The sequence below is a fragment of the Etheostoma cragini genome, chromosome 20 (genome assembly GCF_013103735.1).
Source record: "Etheostoma cragini isolate CJK2018 chromosome 20, CSU_Ecrag_1.0, whole genome shotgun sequence".
Lineage (NCBI taxonomy): Eukaryota > Metazoa > Chordata > Actinopteri > Perciformes > Percidae > Etheostoma > Etheostoma cragini.
The window spans coordinates 18,776,284-18,796,293 of NC_048426.1; the positions used below are offsets into that span (position 1 = coordinate 18,776,284).

At 38.0% G+C, this 20,010-nt stretch overlaps 4 protein-coding genes and 1 long non-coding RNA gene across 7 annotated transcripts in view; 1 reads left to right on the top strand and 4 right to left on the bottom strand.

The window, feature by feature from the left end:
* The window catches only part of gnmt (glycine N-methyltransferase), a 32,082-nt gene extending 23,699 nt beyond the window's left edge, over positions 1 to 8,383 (bottom strand). For 2 of the 3 annotated variants that reach the window (XM_034857957.1, XM_034857959.1), the window contains exons 1-6: positions 8,007 to 8,383; positions 5,340 to 5,467; positions 5,029 to 5,142; positions 4,622 to 4,764; positions 2,495 to 2,616; positions 1,253 to 1,444 (exon numbers count right to left, since the gene is read on the bottom strand). In XM_034857957.1, the coding sequence (XP_034713848.1) occupies positions 1,273 to 1,444; positions 2,495 to 2,616; positions 4,622 to 4,764; positions 5,029 to 5,142; positions 5,340 to 5,467; positions 8,007 to 8,215 (888 nt within the window). In that variant the 5' untranslated portion in view covers positions 8,216 to 8,383 and the 3' untranslated portion in view covers positions 1,253 to 1,272. Of the gene's footprint in view, positions 1 to 1,251; positions 1,445 to 2,494; positions 2,617 to 4,621; positions 4,765 to 5,028; positions 5,143 to 5,339; positions 5,468 to 8,006 lie in introns of all 3 variants that reach the window. The other variant, XM_034857956.1, reaches the window with a different exon arrangement.
* Positions 1 to 20,010, bottom strand: part of LOC117935641 — a 25,327-nt gene continuing 5,317 nt past the window's right edge. Inside the window, exons 2-3 of the long non-coding RNA XR_004654797.1 lie at positions 16,601 to 16,603; positions 1 to 241 (exon numbers count right to left, since the gene is read on the bottom strand). This is a non-coding gene — a long non-coding RNA (uncharacterized LOC117935641). The remainder of the gene's footprint in view (positions 242 to 16,600; positions 16,604 to 20,010) is intronic.
* On the bottom strand, positions 11,481 to 13,256 carry LOC117935633 (thrombomodulin). Its single transcript, XM_034857952.1, has one exon. The coding sequence runs from the start codon at positions 12,840 to 12,842 to the stop codon at positions 11,640 to 11,642; it is 1,203 nt and encodes a 400-aa protein (XP_034713843.1). The 5' UTR covers positions 12,843 to 13,256; the 3' UTR covers positions 11,481 to 11,639.
* Positions 13,540 to 15,486, bottom strand: LOC117935629 (complement component C1q receptor). The gene has a single exon (XM_034857948.1). It carries the CDS (start codon positions 15,437 to 15,439, stop codon positions 13,607 to 13,609), a length of 1,833 nt encoding a protein of 610 aa, XP_034713839.1. The 5' UTR covers positions 15,440 to 15,486; the 3' UTR covers positions 13,540 to 13,606.
* LOC117935639 (calpain-1 catalytic subunit-like) overlaps positions 18,877 to 20,010 on the top strand; it is a 12,310-nt gene continuing 11,176 nt past the window's right edge. The window contains exon 1 of the mRNA XM_034857961.1: positions 18,877 to 19,093. The gene's annotated coding sequence lies outside the window, so the exon portion shown is untranslated. The remainder of the gene's footprint in view (positions 19,094 to 20,010) is intronic.

Here is a 20,010-nt window from a genome sequence, read left to right on the forward strand (position 1 = left end):
TTTATTTGGTGTCAAAGCAAAATGTATTTCAACCTGGATAATACAGCAAAAATAAATTATTCTTTCATCATGCTCCCCTCATTATTTGGCTGAACTCAATTATTTGAGACTATGTACTGTGCAGCTCAATTTAATAAAAATCACGGTTCTTGCACATTTAAAGAATAAATAATCCAAGATTGAGCAGAAAATAACGCTTTTAAAATATATTTGGTTGACAACACAATTTTAAATACTATTGCTACAAAATAAAATTACATTCAAATATTAAAAGAGCAAGCTTTGGTGGACATTTTTAGGTTCAGAGAGGTCAGAGGTTATGTAGGTCTGGAGTTGGAGGGGAATTGGTAAAACCACTTTAGGGTGAAGGAATGTTGATTGGATTGACAGTCCCACTGGTTTACCCTAAAAGGGTTAACCAAGCCTTTTTAAGGTGTCAGGGTGATTCGAAATGTTCACTTCAGTCTGGTGACGTCCACCAAGGCATGCAAGAATACTATTGAACAAGTGGCGACAGCAACAACAGTAAGGTTAATGGATTAAAACTGCCATCATGCTGTGCCAGATTTGCCTAATTTGAAAGAAAGGTAGCAGACCAGAATGGGATCCACTTTTCAAGCTAAAAAATACAAGCAAAAGAACGGCTACCATATTCACAAAACACAGAAGTGTTATGTGTGTTTTTAAGACCCTTGTGGTAAACTTTTAAAATACAGTACAATTGTCTGGAATTGCACTTCGTACATTACTGGCAATTAATATCAAGTGTTCATCAGAAATATCACAAATAAACAGCACCATGTCAAAGCATGTTCATTGTGGTTATCGAAGTTCAGAAAGGTGGAAATGAGATAAGCACAAAACCAAAGCGGCACACAGCACATTAGGCAAATACCAGATAGGGCCAAAACAGTGGTCCAATACATTTTGAATGTATTTTTAAAACTAGCTTTGACCTTTTTAGGAACACACTGTGTTTTAAGTTAAAAAGTGAGATCAGAGTCAACAATTTGTTCCTGGAGGAGGCTTTAACACTTTAGCATAAATAATTTAACAATCCTTAGCGAAAATTAAAACAAATAGCAAATTTGAATAATAACTTTCTAGACCATAGCAAAAATCACTCATAATACATTTTCTTATTTAATGATGATAATGACATTGTTTTAAAATATATTCAAATCGAATTTTGCCCAAATCTGGAGCAGAGTAGGAGCATGTTTAGACTTAAAAGTTATTTTCTTAGCAGTATGTGTGTGTAACAGGTTGCTCTTAGGCCGTCTTCTTACAGACATGGATGAAGTAGCACGGGGCCTGGCTCTGGCCAGGGACGTACGTCTTGAAATCTCCGTAGACGCTGTGCTCCATTTTGCCGCTGAAGGCCTCGGTCAATAAAGCTTTGAAGCTCTCCAGACGGTGAGGGTAGTAGGACAGACGGAATTTACTGGGGAGGCCAAACAGAGCATTTACACATTAGAATTCCTCCAACCACTCTTTAAATGTTACTTTTTATTGTGTCTAACATGTCTGGTGAGAGTGACCTTTCTGCCTCGACTGAAAGAGATTCTTTACGGTAAAAAAACAACCCACATGGTGAGACAAATACCAAAAGCAAATAAATACTAGAGAATACCTTTAAGGTAACTTTTCATTCAAAGGGTCACACATCCTCGTCATAAATTGATCTTGACAGATGAATGTTTATAACGCCTGAAGAGTCAGTCATTGGATAAAATGAATGCAAAGTTGACATTGCCTTGAATATGCACCAAAAGGACAGGTAGCGGGGCATTATCCGTCACAAATACTGCCCGTCACGGCAACTTTCAGTTTCAAACACAAACCTGTTTGTGAAGCTGTGGGTAAGAGATGACATGATAACTAGTTGACTTTGACAGCGGCTGTTATAAGGTGGTTATTACTTTGTCATTCATTTGTGTCTTGATCCTTATGATTACAGTTTGAAAGTGTAATTACACGTTCCCAAGTTTGTCTCACAGCACCTCTTTGCAGTTTTAAAATCCCCGTCAGGTAGTAATTGCTGCTTCCAGCAGATCAATGTCCTCGGCAACACATTTTATTGTAGCCTCTGAATAAATAGTGGCAGCTTGGGAAAAGTGGGAATTTATATAGAACATTTCATAGACAGTGGCCATTCAAAGTACTTTGCAAATTACATAAGAAATAAATAAAAAAACTTTAAGAAAGAAAGACACAATTTAAAAAAGAGTGGTGTAACCAACTAATAAGGCAAGACTGCCTAATGGTAATACAAGATTTTTACATTGACTTTATGAAATACTTTTCAAGTATTTAATTTGCTTCAGTAAAAACAGACATGTCATAAGTTTCAAGTTATTTCATCCATTAGTAAATACTCACTGGATTCTGCAAAAAAATTATTATATTTGACCTATAAAAACATTAAAATATATATACCATAAAGCCTTTTCCTTGCCAAATTGCCCCAGTAAGCAGCAAAGGGAAAACCTACCTGACGTCAGGAAGATTTTGAAGGGTGGCCTTGGGCACGTGGATGGTGTAGTCCAGAGTGATCATATGGGGCTTATTGTCGACCCACAGCACCGAAGTGGAGATGTCCTGAGGTAGATCACTCTGTGGAACGACACAAACACACACATTTATGACACATGTATATCAGCATAAGGCACCAAAGATGCTTGTCACAACCTTTCCTCTTTTCCTGAGTAGTGGCCAACAGTGACTGAACAAAACCAGGAGGTAGTTCTTACTTTTATGGACTACATGTACCATGAGAACAATTTGGGATTACAGAGGTATTAGAAGGGGATTTTGCTCTTGCACATGACTGTTGACATAGTACTTCTATTTAAGCCTTCCAGCTGGTTAGTTCCTATACTGGCTGGACTAAAGAATATGGAGCTTGTTTTGTGGAAAATAAATCAAATATGGCTCAATGCTGTAATGCTATTTCTATAATAAATCTTTCATCTTTTGCCAATTAGATAGTATCGTATAAGATATTATAATAAGATAATAACTTGCAGAAACGGTTGTTTAATTTAAATTTAGATGTCAAAAACGTCTTTATATAGTCTATGGGCTGAATCCAAACATACTGTATTTTGTCATTGTACTATACTCCATGCCAATAAATGCATTTTAGCTACAAAGTAGATGCTACACATCATTTTAGGCCACAGACACACTCTTAACTTATTTTGTCTTCCTAAATAGATTTTCACCTCAGTACTCCTGATATTATCAGTTTGTCTCCCCATTGCCAAAAAAGCTGGCAATTACATCCACATTTCTTTTTATTTCTCTTGGGGCAACTTTTAATGAAAAACCTCACAATATCCTGCTGGCTCTGAATAAAGATTTAGGTCTTAAACTCAGCTGCAGCTAAAATGGTGTAAAAAAACACAGTTCATAAACAATTTTGTCTGACCAACTTTTTTTCACAAAGCAACAAAGAGCCAGATATTTTGATATTTTTTGTCTTTTTTTGTACAGTTCAGGCTGAGGGCTTTGTTCTTCTTTAAGTAGCCTCATTCAAGTTAGTACGGAATGCATTTCACTTTTCTCAGGGAATCATTCAAAAATAGCCTGTTCGTTTGACAGGCTGTTTAATTTATAAGCAAATGAAATGAGCACATACATGGTCACTTTTACATGGTACTTTTGGAAACACTGTATTAGTAGATCTTACCACGTACTGGCTCTGGGACACCCTAAAAATAGCAACTTAGGGCCAACTGCACTGTTTAAAGTTTTTTTAAACTACATAAAATTAAATTATTCTTTACATAACATGTATGTAACAGACTTTCCACCATCAAACACAGTCTGTTTGCTAGGGAATGTGACCAAGACAGAAGAACAGCTACCAGGTAAGGTAAGGGTACAAGCAATTACAGCTGCCACCTCTCAGATAATTGGTCGATTGGTCCTTCTGTTCTTAGTCAACAAAGATTAGTCATTCGCTTTTTTCATGCTAGAGGATACATTTTTTTGACTTACTTATGAGAACATTTCTAGTAAACACAAAATTTAAAGTGGTCATTTTTGAAACTCAAGTTTTTACAGATCTGTCAATTGTATCAACTTATCGATTAGTTGACAAAATTGTATGAGTGTTAGTCGACCAAGAATTTATTTAGTCAAGTACAGCCCTACTGGAAAATTGTATTAAAAATAAGCCGACTCAATGGAACCACTTCAATGAAGAGGTGTCATGCTCAGCAATTAGGTGGCAGTTCTGACAACATCCATAAACCAAAACTGAAGGCAGTTGGGCCATAAAAGGGATGATCTACACTCAATAATGCCAGAATACATCGTTTGTAGAACAAGATGGAGGATGAAGCTGCTACGGGGTAAAATGCATAAATGTATACTGAAATGCATATACAAGGAATATGGTTGGATGAGTTACAAAATTATCCATCTACATGTCAGTTTGAACTTCTGTAAAAAATATAGAGGCCTAGTCCTTACTGCAGCGGCCCAGGGTTCGATTGTGACCTGGGTCCCTTTTGTGAGTGTCATTCCGCCCCCCCGCGCTCTCTCCTTTCATGTCTTCAGCTGTCCTCTCAAATAAAAATAAAAAAATTCCTAACTCCATTCAGTTTAGTACCTTATAGTAGATATTTTTGCCTTGTGGCGCCCGGCCGGTCTCCAGGATGAAGTCGTAATTACGATGGTCAATGATGAGGATCCCACCTGGTTTGACCATACTGGCAATGTTCCGAAGGGCCAACTTTTGATCACTCTGATCCCCTTAAAGAAATAACATGATCACCATCAACAGAATGGCCTATAATTAAATCACACTGTTTGAATAAAAAAAATGATGTGATTGGCTTGAAGGATAGATTTTGTTTGGTATGTGATGATCTGAAATGAATCCCATGTATGTTTATATTGGATTTTTTGACATAAAAGCATTTAAACATGTACTAATAGAAACCCAAAACCAAAGTATGAACCTCAAACGTTTACGAACCATTATTCAATGCCGCTGTCCCTTTATGTCTTACATACCTTTAAAGTCTGGTAAGTGGGCGAATGAGTTGCCGAGGCAGATAACAGCATCAAAGCCAGCCCCTGGTTTCTGAAGATCCTCTGGTAACGTCAACCAGTTGGCTTCTTCAATCACTGAGGATAAGAGAAGGGTCAAGGAGTTAAACATGAAGTTGAAAACATGAGGATGTCACCTGATGAACACAGCAGCAATTTGATTTGACATAAGCTAAAATATCGTAAATAAATAAATGAAGACTTCAAGGAACTTTTTAAGGGTTCGGAACATTTAAACGTGACATTCAATCGTAACAAAACATACAATGCCCTACCCCACTGGTCAAAAGCTTGTTCTTTTCTTCTCTCCCATCTTGACTTCAGCGCATACTTGAGCATTTTGTCGCTGGCATCCACACTCACCATGTTAAAGCCCTCTTCCACCAACATGACGGAGTCAACTCTACAAGATAAAACACACACTCTGTAAATACCAGCTATGTGTAAAACAACAGCCTGACGTCACAAGTTCTGCTAACATCACACTTGAATGTGTACTACAGCAAAGTGTGACAGGTGATTTCACGGACTTTATCTTTATCAATTAGACTAACATTGACTAGTGACAACAGAAAGAGCCTTTGCTTTTTCTCAAACAGCAATGCAGATTGTTGGTAATATCTTCATGCAACACCTTAATGATTTACAGATATAAAGAGGAGGTTGATATTTGATAGTCTGCAGCTCTTTAAGATTAGAAAGCCTGGCAGAACAACATGAATCCAGGCCAAAACAGTCTGAACTGAGGCTGCTGAGTTTTGTTTGGACAGTCCTTATACTGAAAGTCTTGAGCTATTACAACTCTTTTCAAATAGTAACTAGTTGTTAAACAATGTGCATGAGTTCAAAAAAATTCAAACAAGAGAGTCACACTGATGAGCAGTTTATGTTAAAGAGTAACTCAGGAGCAAGAGTCATTGCACAATGATCCAAAACGTTTTTATTTATTTTTTTGAAGATTATTTTTGGGGCATTTTAGGCCTTTAATTGACAGGACAGTTGAATATATGAAAGGGGAGAGAGGGGGGAGTGACATGCAGCAAAGGGTCGCAGGCTGGATTTGAACCCGGGCCGGCTGCATCAGGGGGAGTAAACCTCTAAATATGGGCACCCGCTCTACCTACTGAGCTATCTGGGTGCCCATCTATAACGTTTTAATAACAGTTTTTGTCAACATGTTAGCACAAGAAACAGCAGTATTACGTAAACTGCAATCTTTAACAATGATGCAAAGTTAAGACAGTACACATTGGTATAAAAATATGTTTAAAAAATACAAAAACTACAACAGTCTAGACACAGGTAGACCAAGCAAAGCAACAGTAAGAATGCAGATTTGTAGCTGAAATCAAACCTCATCCTTGAGTTTAAGGCAACATTTTTTTTAAACTTTGGTTCATTTCCAATTATGCAACATAAATCTTGCACAAAAGAAAAGCAGAAAAATCTATTGATCAGATCAAGGTAATTTATCTGCAAGTCATGATGATTGTATCCTTAACTGAAAGCATGATCTGCAGCTTATTCTGCTCTTGCATAAGTCACCACTAGCTCTGATGGCAAAACAACTAGAGAGCCTGGCATCACAGGCACATTTAGAAGGCCAAAAATAGTGAGGCCATTTGTTGACCTCATTCCACTCTGAGCATGTTTACATCGCCCCAGATGGTTGTGCTTCTGAGACACACTTCTATGGAAAAGGGTCAGAGTTGGTGTGTAAAATTCCTCCATAAAACACAGCAGCCATAAGTGAGATTTGAAGCTGTACTATGTCTATGTTAGAAACTTATGAGGGTGTTATGATGAAGATAATTAGCTCTGTAAAGTGACTGTACTGATGGTTTTTAAGTGATCACGAAAATACATTTCTTTAGCCCATTTTGCAGATGGTTGAACTAAACGGATGTTTGTCTAGCGTAAAGTCCAGTTGTACAATACATAATTGAATGACAAAATAAATTAAAATATAGCATCTCCTGCACAACTTCTCCCAGACAGGTTATAATATGCTGTGTTCTTGTTGAGTTCAGCCAATGGCCTTGCTGCTGTTCTGTATCAGCAGAGGTAAACAGACTGCATGCAGCTCCCTAAAGCAAGCCATGTCCAAGTTCATCACCCACTGAACCTTACACCTGCTAACCCACACAGGTCAAATTCAGCAGCTAGCTTCCACTTACACAAACAGCAACCTCAGTGTTGATTATGTGCTTCAAATGTGGGTAGACCCAACTGGTGTAAATGTAAAAGACAGGATATGTATACTGATCTTCACAACACGTGTATCTTGAGGCTTTTGTTTAGACCATATGAGCCATCTTAGTTGTAAAATAAAAGTACTTTCAGTCAGCATGACTCAGCTCATGGTACCAGACTGCTGTCAAAGGCAGGAACAGCGGCTGGTGCAACTCTGCACTTTCATTCATCAACCTCGGGCCTAATCCGGATTTTGTCTAAAGTTAATGGGGTCAGCGAGTTGAAAATCCAGGAAAGTCAAATCAACTTGTTTAACTATATTTAATCTCACTTATTATAGAACCAACATTGGCATTTTTAATTATTTTACATAGTTATCAGAAACTACAATGGACTTTTTAATGCAAGTTTAATTCGTGTATTTGTCTATGTCTCCATCAAGCACAAGAAACAAAAAATAGCTCTTATTTCACCAGTTGCTAACGTTACACGTCAAAATATGAGTGAATTGAAATAATTGATATTTATTTAAATATTTTAAACTTAATGTATAGGGCTAATCCCGAATTAAAGATTAGGTTTTGCAAATATAGAAACTGTATACAATTCTTCGTTGGGGGTGTTACAGTTGCATATATACAAGGGTATACAATAAATTGATCACATTTTAAATAGAGTTTGGTGATACGTTCACTGCCACACCAGCCCACACTTAAATCCTTCTCAAACATCGGTATGACTTTACCCACCCTGTTCCGCATGCTACATCCAGCACTCTTCGCGCCCCTTGCTCTTTCAGCAAAGACACCACCCAGCTTTTGTATTCCTGCGTCCTACTCTGCGTGTCTCCGATGTACAGCTCCCAGACTTTTGCTGCTTTGCCGTCGGCATACTGGTCAGGAAGACCCTCGGCGGCCACACCGAGAGAACGGGTCCTAAACACGCTGTCGACCGACATGTTACTGCTGTTTGAGTGTTTATCTTACTCAGCAGCAAACGAATGAGATATCCGGCAACCTTACTGTACTAAATGTGTATGAAAACAAAGTGTTCTCTACTCTCTCCACATGCTAGCCCAGATTCAGGTTGCCATTATTTATATGAGCAACAAAGGTGGGGCAAACTTTAACCCAATGACACTGTTCTATGAACTGACGCCTACTTTCTGATAGGATGGTATGAAGCAAGGGAGCACGACAGCCCCTACTTCCGTGTTTACGTTAGTTGACGTCCTTGACGTAGAAGCTAATGAATTTCTTACCCTCAAATAACCTCTAAGATCCGTTATGTGCTGCATGTTAAAGTAACACACAACTGCGTCAATATATACTTTAGCTAGGCGTTTGGGTTAGCTATATATTTGAAAAGTTAGACTTTAACAAAATTATAACAAAGTTAGCAGAAATGTAGAGTTTATTTGCAATTCGATGTCACAATTTCTGTTTTCTTTTTTTTCAATTATTACCTTGCACAACACATCTAACCCTTGTGTGGTTTTCATATTTTTGTTACACAGCGCTCCCCTGTATGGTAGACCCACCACATTGGGCTTTTAAATCAATACAGCCATAACAATTTATGTAAAAATTCTTAATAGATGCTTACTTTAGCTCAATTACCAATGATCTATACATACTCTATGGTTTATATTTGCCATTTACCATGTGAGATCACATATATGTTAATTATGTTAAAAAAAATAAAAACAAGAATTTTGATCATTATTGGTGCTTATTTCTTAGAACTTAATCAGGTGAAAGTGCTTTAAATGTAACAAATTTGTAGCCTTGTGTAGGAATACCTGTGCACAAATACAATATAGTTTCAAAGCACCAACATATAAATACACTTGGGTCCAATGCTCATGTTCTCTGTTCATGTTCTTCACAGAAAAATGAGCCAAGGCCAATGAGTTTGAGTTAGACAAAATAATGAATAGCAACATTTTTCTTTTAGCAAACAATGAAAACGGGTCCCACTGACCTGAACACCATGCAAGGGTTACATACAGGGTGCATGTGAAAGAAAAGGGATATCTGAAACAAAACAGGTTGCAATAAATAAAATAAAATTAAGAATAAAAGAAAAGCAACATAAATGTAGGCAAACTAAAATTTCGTTAAAGGGTGTCTGCCACACATACACAACTTTTTTTCTTCTTGTTTAGGCCTCCCAACAAGGTAACTCCTCCTGTTTTGATTGGCTGCTTCATGTAAGCTCACAGAGAACCATGTACTGATAGGCTACTGGCAGAGGTGAGGTTTTGTCCACCATATCTGGTCATACAGGTTACGTTTGTACCACCCAGTCTTACAACACTGTAGTCCAATTTTAAAATATGCTCTGTTATTCCCATTATGATAAACCTCACCATTGATATTTGCCCTAGTTTTATTGGTGTTCATTGTCTTGATGTTTTCTCACTGGTTAGTCACTGCCGCTCCTGTTTAACAGCCGTCTTAACTGGCGTGCTTCTTTTTTTGGGGAGATAAGATTAAACACACTTGTATAGAACAAATGAAATAAAGGCATCACTCAATGATGGTTTCCCCTCATCCCCTGCTGCCTGGATAGATAAGCATACTAAGAGTTTACATATGGGATTTTCTAGGCAATCTCAGTGGTAGATTTGGTTGACCGTGTACCTTGGGTAAAATCAGGTTAACCCCTGTTAGGTTGCCAGTTGCCATAATGTTCCATATTAATGTACATACCTCCAGTACTCTTTGTTTCTGGAAGTGGCTACTTGTTAATATGTAGTTAATGGTTATTTGGTGAAGCACTATTAGTAAAATAGATTTTGTCCAACAGTAATATCTAGTGGTAGCTGTACGGAACTGCAACCTGACATACCCATGGACCTCTGTTGCTTCAATGGTGTACTGAATGTAAACTTTTGAGTAAATTCACATGTACAAAGGGAGTACTGCTTCAGGTGTAAGACTAAATGTAAATGGACTGTATTTATATAGCGCTTTTCTGGTCTTAATGACTACTCAAAGCATTTTTACATTGTACAGGGACCATTCACCATTCTTAAACTGTGGATGAGACTGTCGTACGAGGTGCCACCTGCTCATCAGATAAACATTCACACACAAATTTACACTCCATCTGCACAGCGTAGGGGGAAACTCTGGTTTCAGTGTCTTGCCCAAAGACACTTCAACACGGGACTGCAAGGCCAGGGATCAAACCACCAACCTTTTGATGTGAGTGATGAGTGTGATGAGTGTGATAAGTGATGATGATGTTTGTGTTCTTATGTTTTCTTGCAACCAGTGAGGAGAGGAGGCATGTGGGGGTCAACAAATAAAGAGGAAAAGGGATACACTCAGTTCTACATTCAGAAAAAAGTCCAGAAAAATTTAAACTGTAAAATAAATACTATATTTATTGACTGACTTTTAATTTCTGTTTTGGAGATAAAGCTGATTAATTGTAAAATTGAAACCAGATGACAACATTTATCAATTCAGAAATTGTCAATATTTCATTGTTTTTAGAGAAGACAATATGACTTGTCATAATAACAACAACACAGATGTCACTCATAACATTGTAAGCTAGCATGAATAAATGAAGACAATGTACTGTTGAGCAACTAGTTTCGCCCTTTTCAGCAATAGAACTGTAGATGGCACTCTAAGAACAAGAATAATGCCAGCAATGACTTGTTATGAATGACTTCAAATTTTAATTTGATGTCATGACACACAAACTAATAGAAAATGACATGAAATCAGCCCTCTACAGTCCCATGTAATAGACCATTTCACTCATGTACTTCAAAACTCATATTTTACAAACAGTTACATAGGCTATGCACATACAGTATAATATTGTTTAAAGGAAAAATCAGTGTGGGAAACAACACACTTTAAGGAGCTAGCACTAACCCTAAGGAATTCCATTTTCAGATTAGCATTTTACTTAAGAAACATACGTTTAACTAATAAAAGGAGAATAATTAGGATTTTCTGACCACAACATAGATAATGACTTCTTAGCTCCTACTGGGACACACACAACATGAAAATATTAGTATTGTACACGTCCAGGCTATTTTATCCAAGTTAAATTTTAAAATTTAATTATGCATATGAGGAACTAAGTATCCCAGTTCATTCACTTCTGAAACAGTCCCTTTATTTAAAATGTATTAATTTTGATTTCTATTTGTCTTATTATAACTATTACTATTGTTTATAATGTAATGCATTCCCAAGATAAAAAAAAAACCGAAAAAAAACTGTTACTCAAAAAAAGTTTATTCTGGGAAGTTACAGACCGCAGCCATCTGATAAATGTAAAGGAGTCTCCCAAACTTGAAATGCGAAAGGGACCAGTGGAGTTGGTGATTATCATTGTTTGGAATGAAATTAACACTCAATATTCTCCACAGGAGCAGTAGACGGCGGATTGGAGTTTTGTTGTTCTCTGCGCTTCTGACGCTTAACAACATAAAACCTTATCACAAATATAAACACAACCACAGCCAAAACAAGGAAAATCCATATCCAGAGAAACCCACCAGCAGGCACAGAAGAGCCCTTCAGTGTATGGTTATTGGTGGCTGGTTTAACAAAAGCTATGACGATAGGAGTTGTGACAGCGAAACTTTCACTGCCCTCTGCTTTGATGCATTCAACTTCATTTTTTTGTGCAAATCCTTTTCCGCAGGAGCACACAAAACTCCCAAAAGTGTTTTTACACTCTTGATCACATCCGTCATTCAAACATTCATCAATGTCCTCACAAAATGTATCACTTAATAGAAAGCCATCAGGACAGTAGCATTCGCTGGGGTTTCCGTTACATTTAGCTGGGCATTTATGTTGTGGACAGTGTAGTTTGCATTCCTCTGGGTTCTTGCTGTCTGGGATATATCCACTTGAACAAGAGCATACATAACCTCCTGTTACATCTGTGCATATTTGTTCACAAGGACCACCTTTACAGCCTTTAGAGCTTTTGATGACATTAGGATCTGATAATTCATGTGCCAGGCATGCATCTTTGTGCTTTGTTTTGCACAGAAACCCATCCGTTTTGTCCGAGCACAGCCTCTCTGTCCACATTTGATCATTTGAAAGTGACACACAGCGTGGTGAGCAGACTTTGACACTGTCTTTCCATGTGCCAAAGGATGGAATAAAGCTACTGTGCACATTACCAGAGGTCCACTCATAGCCTCTCAGTGGAGCTGAAAGGTTGCTGCAGGCAGAAGCTGGTAAACGCAGTCCAATCCAGAGGTTTCCATAAAATTCTTGACTCAAACTGTCGAGGGTGCGTTCATCAGTCTTAGACCAAAATGTCATTAGTTCCCCATTCCTGTCACGGCATGCTTTCTCCGCTGTTTGAAAATCCACTTTGTCTTGATGTATTGTTATGCAGTCATTCCCAGTACAAAAAGGTCTACAGACACCAGTCCGCTCCATGCCAAATCCTGTTTTCATAGACAAGAACAACATCACGGACATTAAAGTAGTCATTGTCATTACCTTCACTGACACAAAAACAGTCAGTTGCATGCAGGTCATGATCTTGAGCAGTAGGCTACTTACTCCGGAAGTAACACCCATCAGGACAATAACAACGGTAAAGACGGAGGAAGGAAATGAGATAACATTACACTAATAGGTTTTCCAATGTTGGCAGAGCATGTTTAAGATCATTATTATGGAGATGTAGGAACAAAAATCTATTCATATTTTAGAAAAAACTATTTATTTTGTCTCATGGCATGACTTAATCATCATATAGTATACAGTATATTGATTTGATATTGTGATGTACATGTGTTTATCATTACATATTTACACCAGCATCAGATGTGCAAACTCCATTCAGCAAGTAAAATGAAAAATTAGATGTCTGAGTAAGCAATTTGAATGCTACTTCCATGACTGTCATTTTGGTATTGGAAGGTCAACATAGTGTAATCTTTTGATGTCATCTTAATGATGCAATAAAGACACCAAGGATTCAGGGCAAGAAGCTGATAGAATAGCAGAACATGTGGCCAGACAAGACAAATTAGAAAATTAGCTGACTGATCTTAACATAAAAATGCTCACATTAAACAAATACATCCTGGTACAGATGAATCATTGTTAGTATTTCTTCTTTTTTATGCGTTTTTCCTTCCGGAATCCTCTGGCAACCAAACTATCAGTTCTCGATACCCATTTGTCCTCATTATGCAGAGCCCTTTACATCTACGCACATTCAGTACACATATTTACAATTTGCATCTTCTTGCCAAATGCAAGTAAAGTTTGCAAAACATAAATTACATAAATAAGGATAACAATCCACGTAGACAGTCTTCTCCACCACTATCAGGTCATAGGTCATCAGTCAAAATGGACTCATATAGTTTCTCTAAACGTGGATCCAAACCAGAAGACACCCAACAGTAGCCATCTGTACTGGTATTTTTCTTGGCTTCTTTTTTGGAGCGATGGCATCGAAAAATTGCAATAGCCAGAGTCAATGCGACTAAAAGCAGCAGAGGAATGACTGAACCAAGGATGCAGATGAGCACCTTTGAATTCACTGTCTTAGCAAAACCTGTCACCAAAGATACATTTCTCTGCTGATCATTGTGCGTAACGTTCACCAGGTCTGGAAGCGGTGCGTCAGTGTGAGGGGACTGGTGTTGGAGACCAACTGTGGTTCTGGTTAAATACTCGTCTACTAGTGTTTCCCCCTCAGCTAGGTCATCTGAGGAAGCAGCTGAGGTTTCTGTCATATTTGGAGCACAGGTCAATCCATCTTTTTCCATGTGGAGGCCTTGTGGGCAGGTGCACAAGAAGCTGCCTACAGTATTGACACATTTGAACTGACAGAGATTACTGACGCATTCATTAATATCTACGCAAGAGTAGCCATCCTCAGATAAAGTGAAGCCCTCGTTGCAGGAACAAGAGAAAGATCCCAAACTGATCAAGCATCTATGCTCACATCTTGTGTGCGTGCAGTCCATATCCACGCATTTACCATCAACCATTTCGTAGCCTACTTCACACACACATGTGTAACTGCCGTGCGTATTTATGCACAAATGATGCGCACAGGCTTGTGACTGGCACTCATCAATATCAGAGCAGCTGCGCTGGTTTGCATCTAGTTGGAGCCCATCTGGACATTCACAGGAATACCCAGACTCCCTCATTACGCACTGATGCTCACAGGTGTCAACACCGCACAAGTCTTTTATCCTGCAACTGAGTCCATCATCATCCAGGTCGTAACCTTCTTTGCAAAAGCATTGAACCTCATCTGCATCGTGGTGGCACAAATGTTCACATTCGCCATTGTTTATTGTGCAATTTTGCTTCTCTGTTTTGCAAAACGGACCAGGTTCAGTCCAACGATATGTGTCGTCCATCCCTTTGCACACAGCATATTGAGACTGTTGTTCACCACATAAAATAACAGCATATGTTCCGAGCGGAAATGATTGCATTTTACTTCTTTGAGGCTCTTCCGAGAAGGGCGCTGTGTAGGTGATTTGTCCAGGCCCCGATAGAGCCAAAGGTTTACACATCCCTTTAAAATAAAACTTACATGCATAAAAAGCAGGGCTTTTACAAGGTCCAGAAGTCCATTTCAGTTGACCCTCACCTGATGCAGTATAATTAACTTTAACACATCTCTCCTCAGTGCATGTGATGACGGGTTCTTTTTCCCAGTTGGAGTAGTGGGAATCTTCCTCCCCAGATACCCACCTAAACCCCCTCAGAGTCTTGCCAGGCCACACACAGTCCCCTCTGTGCAGTTTTAATCCAATCCAAAATTTAAACACCCTGTCATGACGTTGTCTTTGGATCTGTGAGAGAAGCGAGCGCAGCACATCCTCTTCTTCTTTGTCTCTGACTGTCATCAGATAACCTCCATTGTGGTCACAGTTCTGTTGAGCATCCTTAAAGCTCCTTCTGTCCATATTCAAGGTGAAACAAGCGTTTGAGGTACATAATGTGTCATGTTCAGCTCCAGATAAACCCTCAAAGCTGTTGATGAGCTGCAGCAGAATAATCCACAACATAACTGCCATAGAGAGCAACAAATTAACTGACATCCAGAAGGTCCTTGGGAGCTTTGGGGGTGAAATATGATGAATGTGTGGTTGTCTATTCGTAGCCAAAAACAAGTGGCGTGGGTCTGGGACTAACATTCATGCTCATGCATCCTGTTTGGGGCACAAACTAAAGACGGAAACCATGTTTAGCAGCAGTTATGGGTTCTTTTTTACTCCCCGCCTGGTCAGTTCCGTTTTGAAATAAAAAAACAATGGCAGGCTCCACAGTGTTTTGACTGCTTCTCCAGATGTCTCCGGTCCCAGTGAGCTTTAGGCATTTAAGCTGACTCCCTTGATTGTGGTGCCTTACAATACATGAACATGCAACGGTCAGCGCCTCAAAGACAATTTGACATGACAAATGGACGATGTGGATGGACGCACAATAACTGTTGGAGGCAAGGAACCTGTGACCTTTGCCACCGTGCTGCCACTGGGACAACAGTTCACGTACCATTATTTTCATATAGTTAGATGCCTTAAAATCTGCATTTACAGGTGTGTAACATTTAATTGTTGCTTGAATTTATTGCTCCTCTCAATGTGTGATAATAAAGACAAAACCTTTCTTGAAATACTTCTGTTGTTGTTGTGCCCAAATTCAGATTCTACACAGTAGGAGATAAGGTATACAATTATTTCGTAAAGAGTAGTACAGACTCCAAAGCCTGCCGTGCAGGAGTTATGGGCGCTAGTGTGTATATATGACTACACAAAGCAAAAGAAATGTATGAATGTTGTTTAAAATTACAATTTAATCATCCAATTAAGGCACCCTGTTATTAGGCTAGATTAACTACTCACATTTGCCTTAAACTAAAACAATGCAGCTTTCCCCAGTATTTTTAAAATTGCAAATGGAACCAAAACAGTTAAACAGTCAAGTTTATATTATATTATTAATTGATGTTGGGAATACTTGTGTACCCAACCTTATACTTGGGTATACTTCTGTCACCTGTGTGTTTCTAAGTTGGCCAAATGTACTGATTTGGAGGGTCAGTGCCAAGGACATTTATGTTAATACAGTCATTTCCTGTATTTGTTTAAACACAGGAAGTGCTACAACTACAATCACAGGACATGGAGTAAGACATGCACTCCTCCACCCAATGAGCTCACACAGGCAGTTACGTCAAAGAAATCTCTGTAGACAGATTCTTCCGTTTCTATCTAATATAATGCTATCAGATTAAAACCATGTCATAGGTGGCATTTGTTTTAGGAATTCCCACAAAATCATTTAAATCCTATCACGGTCTATTTTTAAAGATAATATTTTGGGGCGTTTTAGCCCTTTATTGTCACAGGACAGATGAAGACATAAAAGGGGAGGGAGAGAAATGATATGCTGCAAAGAGCCACAGGTGGGAGTCTAACCCACGGCCGCTGCGTCAAGGAGTAAACCCCTATATGCGTTTGCCTGCTCTAGCAACTGAACTAACCCGGCCACAAAATACAATCACAGTCTAAGTGGAGCCATGGCATACACAGCAAGAAACAAGACGGACTTCAGCTCTGGCTTTTTAAGAGCCAACACTAGTCAAGACTCACATAATGGCATTTACTTTTTTCCCCTTCTAATGGGCTATTTTACATAGATGTATTAATACTTTTACTCAAGTAAACAGTTCAGAAATATTCTTTCCACCGCTGAATTTATCATATTCTGCAAGTGTTCAAGTAAAGCTCCATTGAGTGGTCTGTCAGTCGCTTCACCACTTTGGTCCAGACTAAATTACCTTAACAACTATTGGTTTAGGGTAAACATTTGGAGGATTATTGTTTCAAATTTCAATTGGTTTTATCTTTAAATGCTAAGTCCTCCAAATATAATTCCATTTACCTGTGTATTAGAGAGGTTGAGCAAATTTCAGTGCCAGAAATCTAACCTGCACAAAAAAAAAGAAAACTATCTCCACTAGGGTCAAGTGAGAAAATAGGTGACACTCATTGGATTCAGATTATTATGTAACATGCCTCATTTTATACAGTGGACATTAGACATGTTACAGTATTACAGATTAACAATTTCTACAGCAATCTATTCATTTTCTTTGTCAATTTATTCAACATTGTCTAAATTTAGTCTGCAGATGCGTGATTGAAGCTACACAACACTAACTGGACTTTTTCCAAGTGTTCCTTCAAAATGCAGCAAGACAATTGAACTTAGTGAGCTTTAGCGGTGCTGGTAGGCAAAGTTTGTTTTTTATGGATAGAAACAGGCTAGTGGTTTTCCCTGTCTCCAGAATTTGTGCAAAGCTAAGACAACTGGCTGCTGACTGTAGCTTTATACTTATCGTGCAGACACAAGAATAACATCGTTCTTCTTATTTGTCTCGGAAAGTGAATAAGCTCTCTAAAAATGTCAAGCTTTTGTTTTAAGGAATCCAATCAGGTCTTTAGGTTATGCCTTAGACCTTGACTTCCCCTCAAACCTTTGTCAGCTTTTATACGTGGGATGTCACTGAGCTGTCCCTGGCCTATGTTGTGTTTCCTGTGATTATTATTTGCAAAATGAAGCATTGGGTAGGAATACTTCTGTCTGTGATTTGGAAAGAGAAAAGAGGTTATACTAAGCAACATGGAAGTTTAAAAAGTAAAAATGCATAGCAGAAGCATGGAATGTGGAAATAAGGAGTAGAATAAAAATGGTATATTTAATTTTGACATGCCAAACAGAAAATGAAGAAAAACACTAACCTATTTAACAGTAACATAAGCTGCGGTAAAAGGGTACATTACACCAAGCTATGTATGTTTGTTTACACTGTATAAATAAGGAAGTGAAAGAGATGTAATCACTAGACTACAGTGACCTATTTTTTCCACATGCATCATTTCTTCACATTACTTTATCTTTTTTTATGTTTCAAAATAATAGCCTGATTCCCATTATACAGTTCCTAGTGACCAGATCCCAACAAGTTATGTAGGACAAAGAATATGTTTGTCATGGAACTGCCCTATTCTGTCATTTGGATATGACAGAATAGGGGACTAAAAATCCAATAAATTCCAATGACCCCACTGGCTTCCTTCTTCTGCAGAAATGGAGTTTGGCACTATGGCTCCACTTCTTGAGAAGTGTGACTGTTTACGTCTCCTGACAATAATAAACAATTACACTGGAAAATCATGGCTTGCCCACGCCATAAAACAACAAATTTCATTGTTGTCTGTTGTTTGCTGTCCGCTGCATCTCAACTTATTGGCTAATTTTTAATGTTTGATGGCAACACAGAACTCAGTCACAGGGTATCTGTCATCTGTATAAGTCTACGTGAAACGAAATGAACCTGACCTTTATCACAATCTCAAACCTTTTGTAAACACAGTGAGAAGCCAGATGGCAGCACATTTGTTTTGCAAATGGCTAGTACTGTTATTGTGACAGCTTTTTGTCTTGACTAATAATTGACAACGCGTAAAGATAAATGTGACTTAAAAAAACCCGTAAACAAACCAGTTTAAGATCGTGTCAGACTATAAATATGAACTTCTGCAGGTTGAATAGGAAATGAAACACCCTCTCTCTTTCTATTCATGGTTCTCCTGAAGTTTACAGCCGTGCAATATTACGCTTCAGTTGACCAGAGCCAGTGTTGGTTCAAAGATAATGGCAAGTTCTTAAGAAACACAGGTTCCTCGCTAGACAGGTAAAATCAGTCTTTTATAAACGAGTGACAAAGCCTCTCCGTCTCTAACCTGCAGGACCAACCACACTTTCCTTCTAGGGCTGTTGAGGTAAGTTCTTCAAAAGTCAATATTTTAAACTGGTTGTTTCATAATTCAGAATTTTTGCAGATTTGTGCAGATTGCTGCATATTGACATATATTTTGGCGTTGTGCAATGCATTTCAGCAGAGAACATGGCATAATAACATGTGCTAGTTTACATTTTAAGAGAGTGAAATGTTGTCTATAGTGATGGGGGAATAAATGATGTACGTTTGCACATTGCACTTTAAAGTGATAAGTTATAAAGATATTGTTACAAATTTACTTTGACTATTTATTTTACTAGTACTATTCATTGTTATATAAATTACAGGAAGAATAGTTTTTCTTTTGGACTGCAGTGATTTCTGAACAGTTCTAAGTCATTTGTCTCTTGAAAGTTGTTGTTGTGTATCTGATACAGACAGGTCACAAATTAATTGTAGATGTTTCTACAGTATTAAAATAATATGAATATGAAAGGTTGGATATAAAAGATGACAGCAAAAAAAACTTTTACTCTTATTCACAGCCGATTAATTGCATTTCTTATTACTTAAAAAAAACCTTAGATTTACTTTGATTAAGAAAAGAACCTGGATGGCTGCAGTACAAAAACATAGGTGAGCCCACACCATACCATTATAATAATAATATGATATATAATGCTCTTGCATGTAATACATAACATTTAATAAGGATTAAAAAGCAATAGTATTTTCAAATTAGGCCAGCCTGTAATTTGCATTTTTTTTTTTCTAGATTTGATACGTACAATGTGACACCAGGTGTTGTCTATTTTATACTTTTTTTAGGAGCACAAACCACATTAAATTAATTGGCTCAGGGGTTAGACCATAAAATCTGATTGAAAAATATTAATCAGAGTTTATAGTATACATTGATAGTATAGTATATTGATGGAAAAAAGAAAACCCCATGAT

Bases quoted from the DNA above. Each gene is read 5' to 3' on its own strand.
- LOC117935629 (XM_034857948.1), bottom strand. From the start codon at position 15,439: ATGTTAGTCCCAGACCCACGCCACTTGTTTTTGGCTACGAATAGACAA.
- LOC117935633 (XM_034857952.1), bottom strand. From the start codon at position 12,842: ATGGGTGTTACTTCCGGAGTAAGTAGCCTACTGCTCAAGATCATGACC.